This window comes from Myripristis murdjan, chromosome 7 (assembly GCF_902150065.1).
Source record: "Myripristis murdjan chromosome 7, fMyrMur1.1, whole genome shotgun sequence".
In the NCBI taxonomy this organism is placed as follows: Eukaryota; Metazoa; Chordata; class Actinopteri; order Holocentriformes; family Holocentridae; genus Myripristis; species Myripristis murdjan.
This window is the reverse complement of record NC_043986.1, coordinates 8,661,165-8,675,311: the sequence shown is the minus strand read 5'-3', so window position 1 is coordinate 8,675,311 and position 14,147 is coordinate 8,661,165. Positions and strand designations below refer to the sequence as shown.

The window sequence follows — 14,147 nt, the reverse complement described above, 5'->3', positions numbered from 1 at the left end:
AGGCACTGCTTTGACCATGACAAACTGAAAATGTCTTGTTGTGATCTTGTTGCAGCCTTTATATCATGATGAAATTGTGCAAGCAAGTCAATGAGAAAATCCCTTTCAGAAACACTGCCAAAAGCTGACTTTTGAAGAGCAAATTTTAAATATAAAAGACTCATAACTCACTCAAGGCACTCACACAGTACTGTATTACAGTTCCTGGACAACAATACTAACCACACCTACAATGCTAGCAATACAAAGTGTCTCCTAAACATATCCACTAACCACTGTTATAATGAAATATCTGTTTTGAGAGTATGAGCTAGGAAACTCTGCTACATGTCAGTGTCAGTGCTCTACAGAGTCGTACCTCGACATTCTGTTAGTCGGTCGATGAGCTCAGGAGGAATCTTATCCAGCGCTGCAGGTCGGGACATGATCCAGAGACGAGCAGAGGGAAGTAAACTCCCCTGGATGAGGTTTGTCAGTAATGCATCTGTTGAGCCCTGCTCGGTGGTGTCAGTCACCTTCTTGTTGTTGCTGAAGTCAAGAGGAAGTTGACATTCTTCCAAGCCATCGAGCACAAATGTCACTTCACTGCTGTTGAGAATTTCTGGTTGTTCGACTTCCTTGAAAAAATTCTTAAGTAGCTCTTCCAAGCTCCAGTTTTTGTCTTTTACTAAATTCAGTTCCTGAAAATGGAGTGAAAATAAGTGGTCTGTTGTTTTATTGGATTGTCCATTTGCCCAGTCCACCATGAACAGCCTTCCTTGAGTTGTTTTACCAACATAAGCCACTCCCTTTGTTAGCACTGTTCGTATTTTCATTTTTCCTCTTCTTGGTTCAAATATTTCATTGTATTTGATTTTTGTTTGTTGTTGTTGGTCTTCCTGGTTGTTTTTGGCTGATTGTATGATGTAGATCTCTGTATCAATTTCATCTTTAGGCACTCCGACAGGCTCAGCCAGGATTTTCCTCTTCAGTTCTTCTGTGAGTTTCTTCTTTGCATCCTCTACATGAATATAAAAACATACAGCACAGATGATACAAAGACTTGAAAGAAAGCAGTGCACAGAGAATGTTTGGCTATCAGATGTAAACATCCTTCTCTTCATACTCAACCCTATGTTATTGTGGGTGTGCTTTTTTCCTGTTTTATGGCGCTTTTCCACTAGCACCTACTCGGCTCGGCTCTACTCGGTTTGTAAGCTTTTCCATTAGGTGGTAGTACCTGGTACTATTTTATTACCTACTCAGCTGGGGTTCCAAGTGAGCTGAGTTGAGCAGAAAATGTGATGTAAACGCCGTGCAGGCCACTGATTGGACAGGGAGTGACGACAAATGAGAGTGACTCCTTCACAAAACCAAACCCAGCATTTAAAAAAAAAAACAGCAACAGCGACCATTAATCAACGCTGAAGTTGGCGAAGTTGGAAAATGTCAAGCAAACCGGTACCATGATCAAATGAAGAGGTGGAGACTTTTCTGTGCTTGGTGGCAGGGCAGCCTTGCTATGACGACTCCACCAATGGCGAGGTGGTAGGGGAGACTGGGGTAAGTTGAGCCAAAGGGTAAGTTGAGCCACCCCCTGTTGCTAGGAAACGATAAAAAATATTGATCATGTGACCAAATATTTAGGAGGAAGGCATCATTTCATGGAGTCTGTGAAGGTAAGAACCACATGGGTAAAGTGGTTAGACATTTATTTCCGAAAAAACATTTTTTACTCTTGAAAGTGAATTTAGTCTATCATAAGTTTCATGAGAATTGTGTGAAGACCAAAACAGATCATTTTAAATTTGTTTTATACATCAGTTGTGGTATCTATGAGCTACAACATGAGGTCAAAAACCTAGCATAAAGGTGCACCATTTTAGCTGTGGGGACTAAAAAAGTCAAAATGGTAGCTCTGGGGTAAGTTGAGCCATTTGGCCAGGGGTAAGTTGAGCCAGTAGGGGTAAGTTGAACAACTGGCTCCTGCGTCCTGCAGTGCGTTTGGGGCCGAGGCCAGGGGGTCCAGGGGCATGGGGGAGTGCTGGAGGCCACAACTGCTGCCGCGGAGCCGAGGGCGAGGCATGGGCGCACCACAGGACCCCGGAAAAAAGACTCGCGGACGCTCAGCCCGTTTTGACCACTTAAGCCTTTACGAGGGTTAAATATTAAGGGCCCTATCTTGCGCCAGACTCCCTAAACCCGCTATTTGTGGGTTTAGGATTTAGGAAGAGGCGTTCCCCCGTAAAAGTTGCTATCTTGTGCACCTCCCGCTATCCGCAAAACACCTCCGCTACCCGCTATATTATGAATAGGCGTGTTTTGGGCGTTACGCCAGTTAAACCAATCAGTGTGCCAGGTGCCATTGCCTTTAAGGGCAGGATGCGCTATCCTAAATCCTAAATCCTAAACCCGCGATGGAGAGAGGGAGGTAGTTTTCTCAGGGCTTCTACTGAGGCTAAAGCAAGGTGGCTTTATATACATATTATATATTATATTATAGGCGAGTTAATTCGGGAGATGGAGCCACATGTGTCCAAGTGGACGTGTCACAAGGTTGTACTGATTGAGTAAAATCCCCGGGTCACATACCACACACAAGAGGCATAGGTGGAACTATGTGTAAACTAATTTATTGACAAGGTAGATTGGGCAAATAAAATATTAAAATAATATTAAAAATGTAGCACAGCTGCTGGCTTATGATAAAACAATAAAACGTGCTGGGGTAAGTGTCCAATTAAAACAGTCTTTCCTCTAAACAGTCTATATGAGTAATATACTCAGTCCATTCCGGCGGCGTCCCGGTATCAGTCCGACCATGTGCGTGGTGAGGCTCCGTCGGGGCGTGCATTGAAGCCGCCTGTGCGCGCTCTCGTAACAGGCCAAACTTTAGGGATAGCGGATAGCGGGTGGTTCTGACCACCCGCTATCCGCTATCCCTATCTTGCTATCCCTATCTAAACGGTATCTTGCGGGTGGCGCGGGTGGCGCAAGATACCGTTTAGGGATAGCGGAAGCTCCTAAATCCGCAATTTGCGGGTAGCGGGTAGTGGCAGCGGATAGCGGGTGGCACAAGATAGGGCCCAAAATCTCTAAAACTCCCCAAACCTCACAGAGTTGGTGGTACAGCAAGGAGGTCTGAGCAATTTGTGTTCCCCTGCAACCTCGACAGGTGCAATATTGAGTGAAAGCCAGGGGCGGAGCTATGTGGTGGCCAATGGTGGCCACGACCACCAAATGTGTTACGTTCATATGTTCATAACTGACCTTACTGTCAGCAAGGACACCAAGAAGCTAGTGTTCTAGTGTTTTCTTTCCAAAAACACAGCTGTTAATGTTCTCTTCCCAAGCGCACTTTAAGGCATGTTAAAACAGCTGTTTATTGTACCTGTTGGATTGTGTTTAATAAATAAAAATACACATGAATGTGAAGAAGTGACTGTTATTTAGGGAGGGAGAAGGTGAGGGAGGGGTGGGATGGAGGTGGGGAGGAAGGTAGGGGGTGAGTAGGGATACGGCTCAACTTACCCCGCTCCTATGCTCAACTTACCCCATACACGGGGTAAGTTGTGCCACGAGACCACTTTTTTTGGACATGCTATATTATGGAAACCGTTATGTTTACACTAATTCTGTTTGTTTGAAGAGATGCACAACATCCTGAAATATATGCAGATATATTAGTTAGCAACAAAACTATGATTGCCTTCATGTAGTGATCCTAAATATGAAAAATGGCTCATCTTACCCCAGTCTCCCCTACTCAATTGTAATGGATAACAACAGAAACCGAGTTGAGCCGAGTAGGTGCTAGTGGAAAAGCGCCATTAGTCTTGTTCTTTTTCTCTCTCTCTTTCTCACTCTCTCCCTCTCCCTGTCTCTTTCTACCTGCCCTCTCCAGGTGTGGAACAGCTAAAAACAGTTACGTATGCTCAGTGTTGGGCAGTAGCGACGTTACTAGTTTAACTACATTTGTCAGTAGTGTGGTCGTAGCGTCACTGTTTTCTAAATGAAATAGCCTTTTCGTAGTGAAACTATTTTACTGATCAAATAGCGTGGTAGCGTCTGTTGCGGCGGTCGGCTTGGAGGTGTGGCAGCGGCCGCGCTGCTCCGTGTTGTGTGGTGGCGGGGGCGCGCGCTACTCTGTGTGTGTGTGTCAGTGGGCGCGCATGTAGGTCTTGCTCCAAGGTGCGCTTCAGCAGGTGAGCAACATCAACCTGATTGGCAGCGCACGCCACAGGCACAGAACAATACAACTATTCATTCGGCTCTAGACGGAGCGGAGGACAGCAGGAGCAATCACCAAACACTCACCAAAACGGGAGACGCATGGGGAAAAGGACTTAAAAAAACCAAAAGGACTACCGGTGAGCTTAAATGGACTGAGATATGATCTCCGACTGCTATGCATTTGCGCCGACAAATTGCACTGCTACTCTTTTGTTTGCATGAGGATTGAATTAAAAACTAGTAGTTGCGATCTGCTAAAATATTTACTGAATATTTAATTTGTGCTTCAGTTGTGTGGGCCACTTACCTTATTTATTTAATTTGTAGAGAAAACGGTGGCCAAATTAGTGTGCTTAAAACCTTGTTTAAAAAACAGATAAATTGTTGTGTAAACAGTCTAGTATTTAAAATATAGCGAATTTGCTTTATTAAATTACAAGGTAAAAAATTGAGTATTTTTGTTCAAAAGTGGTTGTTAAAACCTACAGTAAAATCAGGTTAAAATACTTGATTCCATTTAAGTTAAATAAAATGTGTGATTAGTTAAAAATGTGATATTGGAAGTCTGTGTGATATAAATCTGTATAAAATTTAGGTTAAAACATGAGGTAAAATGATTTAATTTAAATATAAGTGGTTCTAAAAGTAAAACTAGATTTCTATTAATTCATGTCTGTGGATTAATTAATAAATGGCTAAATTTACACACTTACCTGGGATTATTTAGCAAAATAATAGTTTGTTTAAAATATACTTACCTTCACAATATTAAATGCACTTACCTGAAAATAATATGTTGAAATGTACTCACCTTATTTACTTACCTTACTTGATAGAAAGTGCTGAATTTTATTTACATTGGCTTTACTTGTTTTGTGTTTAAAGGTTTTTCACCTTCCTTTGTTACTGGCAAAATAAATTGAAGGCTGAGTGAAATCCTGTGTCTGGTGAAGTCCTTCCTTTTCAAGTGTGGGAAACCATGGCGTCCTAAAAGACACTTGACAGTGAAAAACCGCAGTGACCAGTGATCAGTGAACATTTGCCACAACCAAGAGGGAGGATACTCCAATTGGAGGCCTGGAGCAGAAAGCCTGCTGTCCGTCAGCCAAAAAGAGCAAGATGGCCAAATCACTGGATGAACTAAAAGGAGAGAGGACCACAGTTAAGAGACTTTTCTCTCGTCTTACCAATAGTATTATGAGGACTCACACGGAGATGTCTGTGGAGGAGTTACATGAGAACTTCAAGAAGCTTACACTAGAGAGCTCCAGGGTCATGGAGGCAAACGACGAGGTGGAGGCCGCTTACATGGCAGAGTGCGAAGCAGCTGCTGCAGAGGACTTGAGCGACCTACAGAGAGCCGACATAGAAAAGACGGAGAAAGAATGTGAGCAGAAAACAAAGGAAGTTAAACTCCTCATCCGAGAGACACTCTGGATCACATATGGAGATAAAGAACTGTCCCTGTCTCTACAAGTTGCAGAGGCTGAGTGCGAGAATGTCTCCTCCACTCAGCCAGACACGACTCTGGAGGCATATGAGTTTATGCTGACCCACTTAGAGGAGTTGGTGCACAAGGCAAAGGAAGCGCACCAGAACTGGAACCGCTGGGCTCCGCCTGCCGAGCAAAAAGACTTTGATCGCCGTATAAGGGAGCTCGAGGTTGTCCTTCCTAAGCTGGTGTCACGCAAGGCCGCCTTCATCAAAGCAGCAAGTATAAAGATAGATACTGGACAAGAACCCATCTCAGTCCGCAGCTCAGCCCCAGTAGCAGCGATAAAGCTAAAAGCCACAGCCCTACCAAAGTTTGCCGGCAATCAGCGTGACTACTACAGATGGAGGAAAGAATGGGAGGCTCTGCAGAAGCAAGGTGAACCAACTGGCTCTAAAGAGGTGAAAAAATATCAACTGCTCGATAGCCTTGATGAGAAAGTGACCAGAGATCTACACCTGTCGTCATACAGTTCATCAGATGAGATCTTCAGAGTCCTGGAGAACCGATTTGGGAACCAAGCCACTATTGCTCTTGAAATTATTGAAGAGCTACAAGCAACTCCACCAGTCAGGAGCGGCCATCCAAGAAAAATCATAGAGCTCATCCAAACTGTTGAAAAGGCCCTCTATGATTTAAATGAACTGGGCAATGCAGACGCCATAAAGAACCCATTGGTGACTAAATCCATCGAGGGCAAACTCCCAGAAACCCTAAAGAAAGACTGGCTCACCTATGCTGCTGACAGGGGAAACACTGTTAACCATCAGAACCGTTTTGACAAGCTAATCATGTTCCTGAAGTCACAAGAATCCATATATGAGCAACTAGATCAGCTAAGGGATGTCAGTGAACCCACCAAGGAAAAGACCAAGTTCCTAAAGTATGCCAGAACAAAGACAACCAAGTCTGGAAGTGAAACAGCAGGCTGCATCATTTGTGGTGACCCAAAGCACAGTAAGAAACTGTTTTTCTGCAGAAGGTTTAGGACCAACCTAAGGCCATCAGAGAGAAGGAACACAGCGCAACAGCTCGGTGCCTGCAGGGGATGCCTCGAAGTCCACAGTGGTGACTGCAGGAAAACTACTTACCTGTGTGGGAATCCGGAGTGTAAAGACCAACACCACTATCTTCTCTGTCCAGTCGCCAGACCCCAGGCACAAAGAACACCAAAATCTGGTCCAGGAAAAGCTGAGGGCAAAAGATACACTGAAGCCCAGGAAGAATTCCTCTCCAAACTTACACCTGAGCTGGCACAGCAGTGTCGAGACGCCTTCTGCAATGTCGCATCCAGGGCATACAACTCTACTGCAGCTGGGAGAGGCCTTCTAGAGGAAAATGGCTTAAACGAGTACCCAGTGATCCTGATGCTCCTTGACGTAACTGCCAACAATGGACAAAGAATCGGGACTCTCATCGACCTGGCATCAGACACGAACTATATAACACATAAAGCTGCAAGCAAATTGAACTTAAGAAGTGAGGATGTGACACTGGTGGTTTATGGCGTTGGAGGGATGAAAGTTTCTGTCGCAACTAAACGCTACCTCCTCAAGATACGTGTCAACACTCCAAGAGGGACTCTTAAGTCACATCAACTGATCTGCTATGGACTTGATAAAATTGCAGAAGTACATAGACATGCCCCAGCCGTCAAGTTACAGAAGATCTTCCCGGATGTTCCACTCAAAGACCTCAAAAGACCCAGAGAAATACAACTTCTGATCAGTCACAAAGAGGGTCAGCTGGTACCTCAGAAAGTTCGTTCTGTCGGTGACCTGGTGCTCTGGGACGGCCCGCTTGGCAAGACCATCGGAGGCACACACCCGGACCTCTTCGAAGAAGTAACTTTAATGGCCCATACATCTAAGACACACTTTGCAAGATCTATGAGAACTGCAGCAGTCAAGTACAGTGAACTCACCTGTAAAAATCCAGTCACCTGCCAGTCACCCAACCACCCCCACACCCAATCCAATACAGCCACTAGCAGCAGAGACTTTCTGAAGTGGTGGAAGTGGGAAAGCATAGGAGCCGCTTGTGAACCAAAATGTGGAGGATGCCGCTGCGGGAATTGTCAACCCGGGGGAAAAGAGATGACACTGGCTGAAGAAAGAGAGATGGAGATGGTGAGAAATGGCTTGACGTATGTGACTGGAGACCACCACAGCCCTGAACCACACTGGCACGCCAAGTATCCATGGACAGAGGATCCAGCATCTCTACCCAACAACAAAAGAGCAGTTGAAGCCACATTTCTCAGAACGGAGAAGCAGTTGGCAAAGGAACCGGAGTGGAAGACAGCCTACACTGCGCAAGTCCATGAAATGGTTAATCGCAAAGCTGCAATAAAGCTATCCAAAGAGGTTCTGCAGAGTTGGACTGGGCCAGTGTGGTACATAAGTCACCTGATTGCACCAAACCCACATTCAGTTTCCACCCCAGTAAGGCTAGTATGGAACAGCAGCCAGAAGTACAGAGGCCTGAGCTTGAATGATATACTAATCAAGGGTCCTGACGTCCTGAACCCAATCAGAGCTGTCCTGCTGAGGTTCCGAGCTGGTGTCTTTGCTGCCCTTGGTGACATCCGCAAGATGTACAACTCTGTCTGGTTGGAAGAGAGGGAGGTCCATCTGCACAGGTTCCTGTGGCGTGACACCGAAGATGCTGAAATCGAAGATTTCGCCATAACAAGAGTCAACATCGGAGACAAACCTGCTGGTTGCATAGCCCAGGTCGCCATGCGAGAGACTGCCAACTTGCCTCTATTCAGTCACTTCGAAGAAGAGAAACGTGTGCTGGAGGAAGACGCATATGTCGACGACATCCTGACCTCTCACAACAGCCTCGACCACCTGAAACTCCTCACATCTAACATTGAGCAGATCCTTAAAGCTGGAGGATTCTTCATGAAGCCCTGGGTCTACTCTGATCAAAGTGGGAGGAGAGGTCAGAAAGGTGAGAAGATGGAATCAAAGACTATGATCCTGCCGAACCAGCTCACTGAAGAAGATAACAAAGCCCTCGGCCTCGGTTACACCATTGAAGATGACAAGCTACATGTCATGGTTGCAGTGAACTTCTCCAAGAAGAAGAAAAAAATGCGTCTTGGTCAGAACTTACTGAGGGAAGAAGTCAGACAACAAACCCCAGATCCACTCACGAGAAGAGAGCTGTTAAGCCAAGTCTCTGGGCTCTACGATCCACTCGGGCTTGTAGCTCCTGCAAAACAGAAGGGAGCCATCTTGATCCGAAGAGCTTTTCAGGAAGCAAAAGTAATGTACTGCATAGAGGATACCTGGGATGCCGCCTTGTCCAAGGAACTCCGAGAAGACGCCATAAAGCTCCTCGAAGAGTATGCCGACCTGAGCCAACTCAGATTCACCAGGCCCCTAACACCACCAGACCCATGTGGAAGACCAAGTGGCATCACCTTCTCTGATGGTAGTGAGCACGCATATGGTGCTGTGCTGTACCTACGTTGGAGCTGCAGCCATGGTGTCGTCATGAGGCTAGTTGAGTCTAAGGCCAAGCTGACCCCTCTTGACCACAAGGGAGACCCCGTGAAGGCAGAGATATGCGGAGCAGTCTTTGCAGCCCGGCTGAAGAACTATTTCCAGAGACACTGCCGAATTGAAGTCGAGAGGTGGTACCATCTTGTCGATAGTCAGACCATCTTAGGTGCAATACAGCGTGAGAGTTATGGATACCAGACCTTCTACGCAAACCGAGTTGGCGAGATCCAGAGCAACACTGACGTCCGAGATTGGTGGTGGATACCAGGGTCACTGAACATCGCGGATATTATCACTAGAGGAGCAAGTCCTGGTGACCTAACTGAGGAGTCCGAGTGGCAGTCGGGTCCAAAGTTCCTTCAACTTCCTGAGAGTGAGTGGCCAAAGAAATCAGCCAAAGACGTCGCTGCACAAGCAAGAGACAATATTATAAAAATACAGAAGAAAACATTTGTTGCAGTACTCACCCGAAGTCAACAGAGAGCGCAAGATCCAACCACAATCCAAAAGACAGAGTCCAAGTCCAGAAAACCACCTGCAGTAGCAACATTCCAAAACCTACTGGACGAAAGGCGCTTCAGCAATCTAAGGCGGCTGGTCGGTACTGTAGCATGGACTTGGAGAGCTGCCAAGAAATTCCTGCATGGCAAGATTGGAGACAAAGAAAAGTGGGAGGCAGTACCTTCATCTGGTGTCATCACAGCCAACGAAAGGGAAGAGGCATTCCGAGACTTATGCCTGGCAGCACAAGAGGGCGTACACTTTCCAAACACAACAACTGACAGACTGGTTGTCTACAAAGATCAATCAAGTGGACTCCTGATGTGTGGTGGCAGGATCCAGACCTTCAGAGAGGACCGCAGAGCTGTTCCCCTGCTACCTTTCCATGCTTGGATCTCCACCCTCCTAGCCCGAGAAGCACACAGTGAGGGGCATGATGGAGTGGCAGGAACTTTGCTGCGGATGCGAAAGAAAGCATGGGTCATCAAAGGGAGAATTATTGCCCAAAAAGTTGTTGATAAGTGTGTTGTTTGCAAAAAGGCAAAAGCAAAAACCTGTCAGCAAATAATGGGAGACTTGCCTGAAGAGAGGTCAAATCCAGCTGCACCATTTCAATTCACATGTGTCGACCTGTTTGGACCATACCAGGTGAAGGATGATGTTAAGAGGAGAGTGAGCATGAAAGTATGGGGCGTGCTTTTCTGCTGCATGTCAAGCCGAGCCATTCATGTTGAGCTGGCAAACACACTAACAACAGAGAGCTTTTTACTTGCTTACCAGAGGTTCACTTCTGTACGAGGCCATCCCCAAAAGATCTGGTCTGATCCAGGTACAAACTTTATCGGCGCAAAACCTGTCTTGGAAGAGATGTACTCCTACCTGAGAAAACAAAACAAAGAGTCACTTGAAGAATATGCTGCCAAAAATGGGACCGACTGGACATGGAAAATCCTTCCAGCCGATTCACCTCACCGAAATGGCGCTGCTGAAGCAGCTGTCAAGATCATCAAAAGAGCTCTCCAAAGTCTTGGTAGAGGAGGAAGCCTCACCTTTAGTGAATTCCTGACTGTGCTCAAGCTAGCTGCCAACCTTGCCAATGAAAGGCCTATCGACGCCAGAGTCCAGAGCCGTGAAGACCGCATCCAGTACATCACACCAAACACCCTGTTGCTTGGTCGAGCCACACAAGGTGGAGATTTCAAGACATTTGATTACACCACCTACCCATTCAAAAGACTGCGAGAGATGCAGACTCAAGTTAGCTACTTTTGGAAGTCCTGGAGCCAACTTGCAGGTCCAAACTTGTTTGTCCGCAGTAAGTGGCATACTGCTGAAAGAAATGTTGCCATTGGAGACATTGTCTGGCTCTGCGACCAAAATGCACTAAGGGGGCAGTTTAAGCTAGCAAGAGTTGCCAGTGTGAATGCAGATTCCAAAGGCATCGTCCGGGATGTCCATGTGAAAGTTTCTCCGAGTGGGCATGCTCAGGTGAAGACCCCAAAACCCATCACCAAAGAGTCCGGGTCTAAGGAGAAGGATTTCCACGGTACCATACTGCATCGGGACGTCCGGCGCCTCGTCGTCCTCATCCCAGTAGAGGATCAGTTCAAGGGCGACCAGCTCCACTGAGAGGTGCGATCTTCCTGGATTGCACCGCACAAAGATCGAGTGGGAGGTGTTGCGGCGGTCGGCTTGGAGGTGTGGCAGCGGCCGCGCTGCTCCGTGTTGTGTGGTGGCGGGGGCGCGCGCTACTCTGTGTGTGTGTGTCAGTGGGCGCGCATGTAGGTCTTGCTCCAAGGTGCGCTTCAGCAGGTGAGCAACATCAACCTGATTGGCAGCGCACGCCACAGGCACAGAACAATACAACTATTCATTCGGCTCTAGACGGAGCGGAGGACAGCAGGAGCAATCACCAAACACTCACCAAAACGGGAGACGCATGGGGAAAAGGACTTAAAAAAACCAAAAGGACTACCGGTGAGCTTAAATGGACTGAGATATGATCTCCGACTGCTATGCATTTGCGCCGACAAATTGCACTGCTACTCTTTTGTTTGCATGAGGATTGAATTAAAAACTAGTAGTTGCGATCTGCTAAAATATTTACTGAATATTTAATTTGTGCTTCAGTTGTGTGGGCCACTTACCTTATTTATTTAATTTGTAGAGAAAACGGTGGCCAAATTAGTGTGCTTAAAACCTTGTTTAAAAAACAGATAAATTGTTGTGTAAACAGTCTAGTATTTAAAATATAGCGAATTTGCTTTATTAAATTACAAGGTAAAAAATTGAGTATTTTTGTTCAAAAGTGGTTGTTAAAACCTACAGTAAAATCAGGTTAAAATACTTGATTCCATTTAAGTTAAATAAAATGTGTGATTAGTTAAAAATGTGATATTGGAAGTCTGTGTGATATAAATCTGTATAAAATTTAGGTTAAAACATGAGGTAAAATGATTTAATTTAAATATAAGTGGTTCTAAAAGTAAAACTAGATTTCTATTAATTCATGTCTGTGGATTAATTAATAAATGGCTAAATTTACACACTTACCTGGGATTATTTAGCAAAATAATAGTTTGTTTAAAATATACTTACCTTCACAATATTAAATGCACTTACCTGAAAATAATATGTTGAAATGTACTCACCTTATTTACTTACCTTACTTGATAGAAAGTGCTGAATTTTATTTACATTGGCTTTACTTGTTTTGTGTTTAAAGGTTTTTCACCTTCCTTTGTTACTGGCAAAATAAATTGAAGGCTGAGTGAAATCCTGTGTCTGGTGAAGTCCTTCCTTTTCAAGTGTGGGAAACCATGGCGTCCTAAAAGACACTTGACAGCGTCCGCAGAAGCTACATTTTCTCAGGCATTTCTCAACCTTAAACGCAACGGAGCTTTTGCAGCGGTTTGACATCTGACATCGATCGGGAGCAGTGGTAACGTCACCGCCGCTCACAGACCTGTGCGTGTAGCAGACAGCTGCTTTTGTGTTTGACGTCGCCTACCTGTCCTAATTGTCTGCTGCAGCGGGACACGAGCACGTGTGTTGCATGAGCAAGCAGCTGCTGTAAGAAAGATCAGGATGCCTGGCTTCCGTATCCACTAATAACGGAAAAACTTTGGAGCACAGAGGCAGAAACTACATACAAACACAGGTGTCCACACACACACACACACACACACACACACACACACACACACACACACACTAACATATATACACTTCCCCCACATTAGTATATAGGCACTGCCTGCTTTTTGTTATTATGTGAAGCATGTTGTTTGTTTTTGTTGCCATGTTTTGTAGCCAGTGCTGGCCCTACCTATGTTGGCACCCTAGGCGAAATTACTCCCATGCGTCCTTGCGCCCGTCCATGCCTAATACACCCTTCCCCTGTTCACCCTGGACCATACCATTGGCACTTCAAGTACATATCATATATCATACACCAGAAAGGTCGTGTAATAACACACTTTACTTTATGAAGCTTTGACAAACTTCATGTGCACCCAAAGCTTACCTCGTATTTCTGTCACCCTGCTGACAAAATCAGGATGGATCCTCTCACTGGCTGAAGGTTGGGAGGTTATCCAGACTTGGGCTGAAGGAAGCAGATTCCCCTTGATGAGGTTTGTCAGTAGCACATCCACTGAGGCTGTCTGTCTGATATCAGTCAAGGTCTCGCTGTTGTCAAAGTCAAGATGAGGTTCAAACTGATCCAAGCCATCAAAGACAAACAGCACTGGATACTCTGTGTAGCTGGAGATCACAAACTGTTTGGTTTCTTCAAAGAAATGATTGAGAAGTCCCACCAAACTGAATTTTTTGTCTTTTACCATATTTAGTTCAGAGAAAGTGACGGGAAATATAAGTCCTGTGTCATCGCTGTGTGTCTTCCAAAGTTTTAGCCTTTCATTAACTGATTTTTCATTTTTAGCCCAGCCTTGTATGAATTTCTGGACATAGAAAGATTTTCCTATGCCAGCCTCTCCAGTGGTCAGCACAGTTCTGATTTTTTGATCTTCTCCACATTTGAAGATATCGGAGATCTGTGTTACTGATGTTGGCTTAGTCTGTCCTGTTGCATGTTCACCGCTGATCTCATTTATGATGTGTTCTGTGTTTTTTTGGTTCAGGTGATTGCTGTCTTCTTTTTGATAGATTTTTTTATTCAGTCTACTCTTCAGGTTGGATGACAGTTTCTTCCACCGGTCCACAGACTCTGAGTAAATAAAATATTGTGGTATTTTGATTATGAGATTGCTTATGAGGACTAGACAAAACTCAAAGTAACAAATAGCTAACAACTATTGCAAAGCTGAAGAAAACACAGACAGTGCTTTGACCATGGCAAACTAAAACTGTCTTGTTGTGATCTTGTTGCTGCCTTTATATTTTGATGAAATTGTGCAAGCAAGTCA

The 14,147-nt window shown here is 45.2% G+C and overlaps 1 protein-coding gene across 1 annotated transcript in view; it reads right to left on the bottom strand.

The window, feature by feature from the left end:
• LOC115362230 (NLR family CARD domain-containing protein 3-like) overlaps window positions 1-13,622 on the bottom strand; it is a 90,265-nt gene extending 76,643 nt beyond the window's left edge. The window contains exon 1 of the mRNA XM_030056083.1: window positions 13,247-13,622. Within this exon, the coding sequence (XP_029911943.1) occupies window positions 13,247-13,565 (319 nt within the window). The 5' untranslated portion in view covers window positions 13,566-13,622. The remainder of the gene's footprint in view (window positions 1-13,246) is intronic.
• Between the last annotated feature and the right edge of the window lie 525 nt (window positions 13,623-14,147).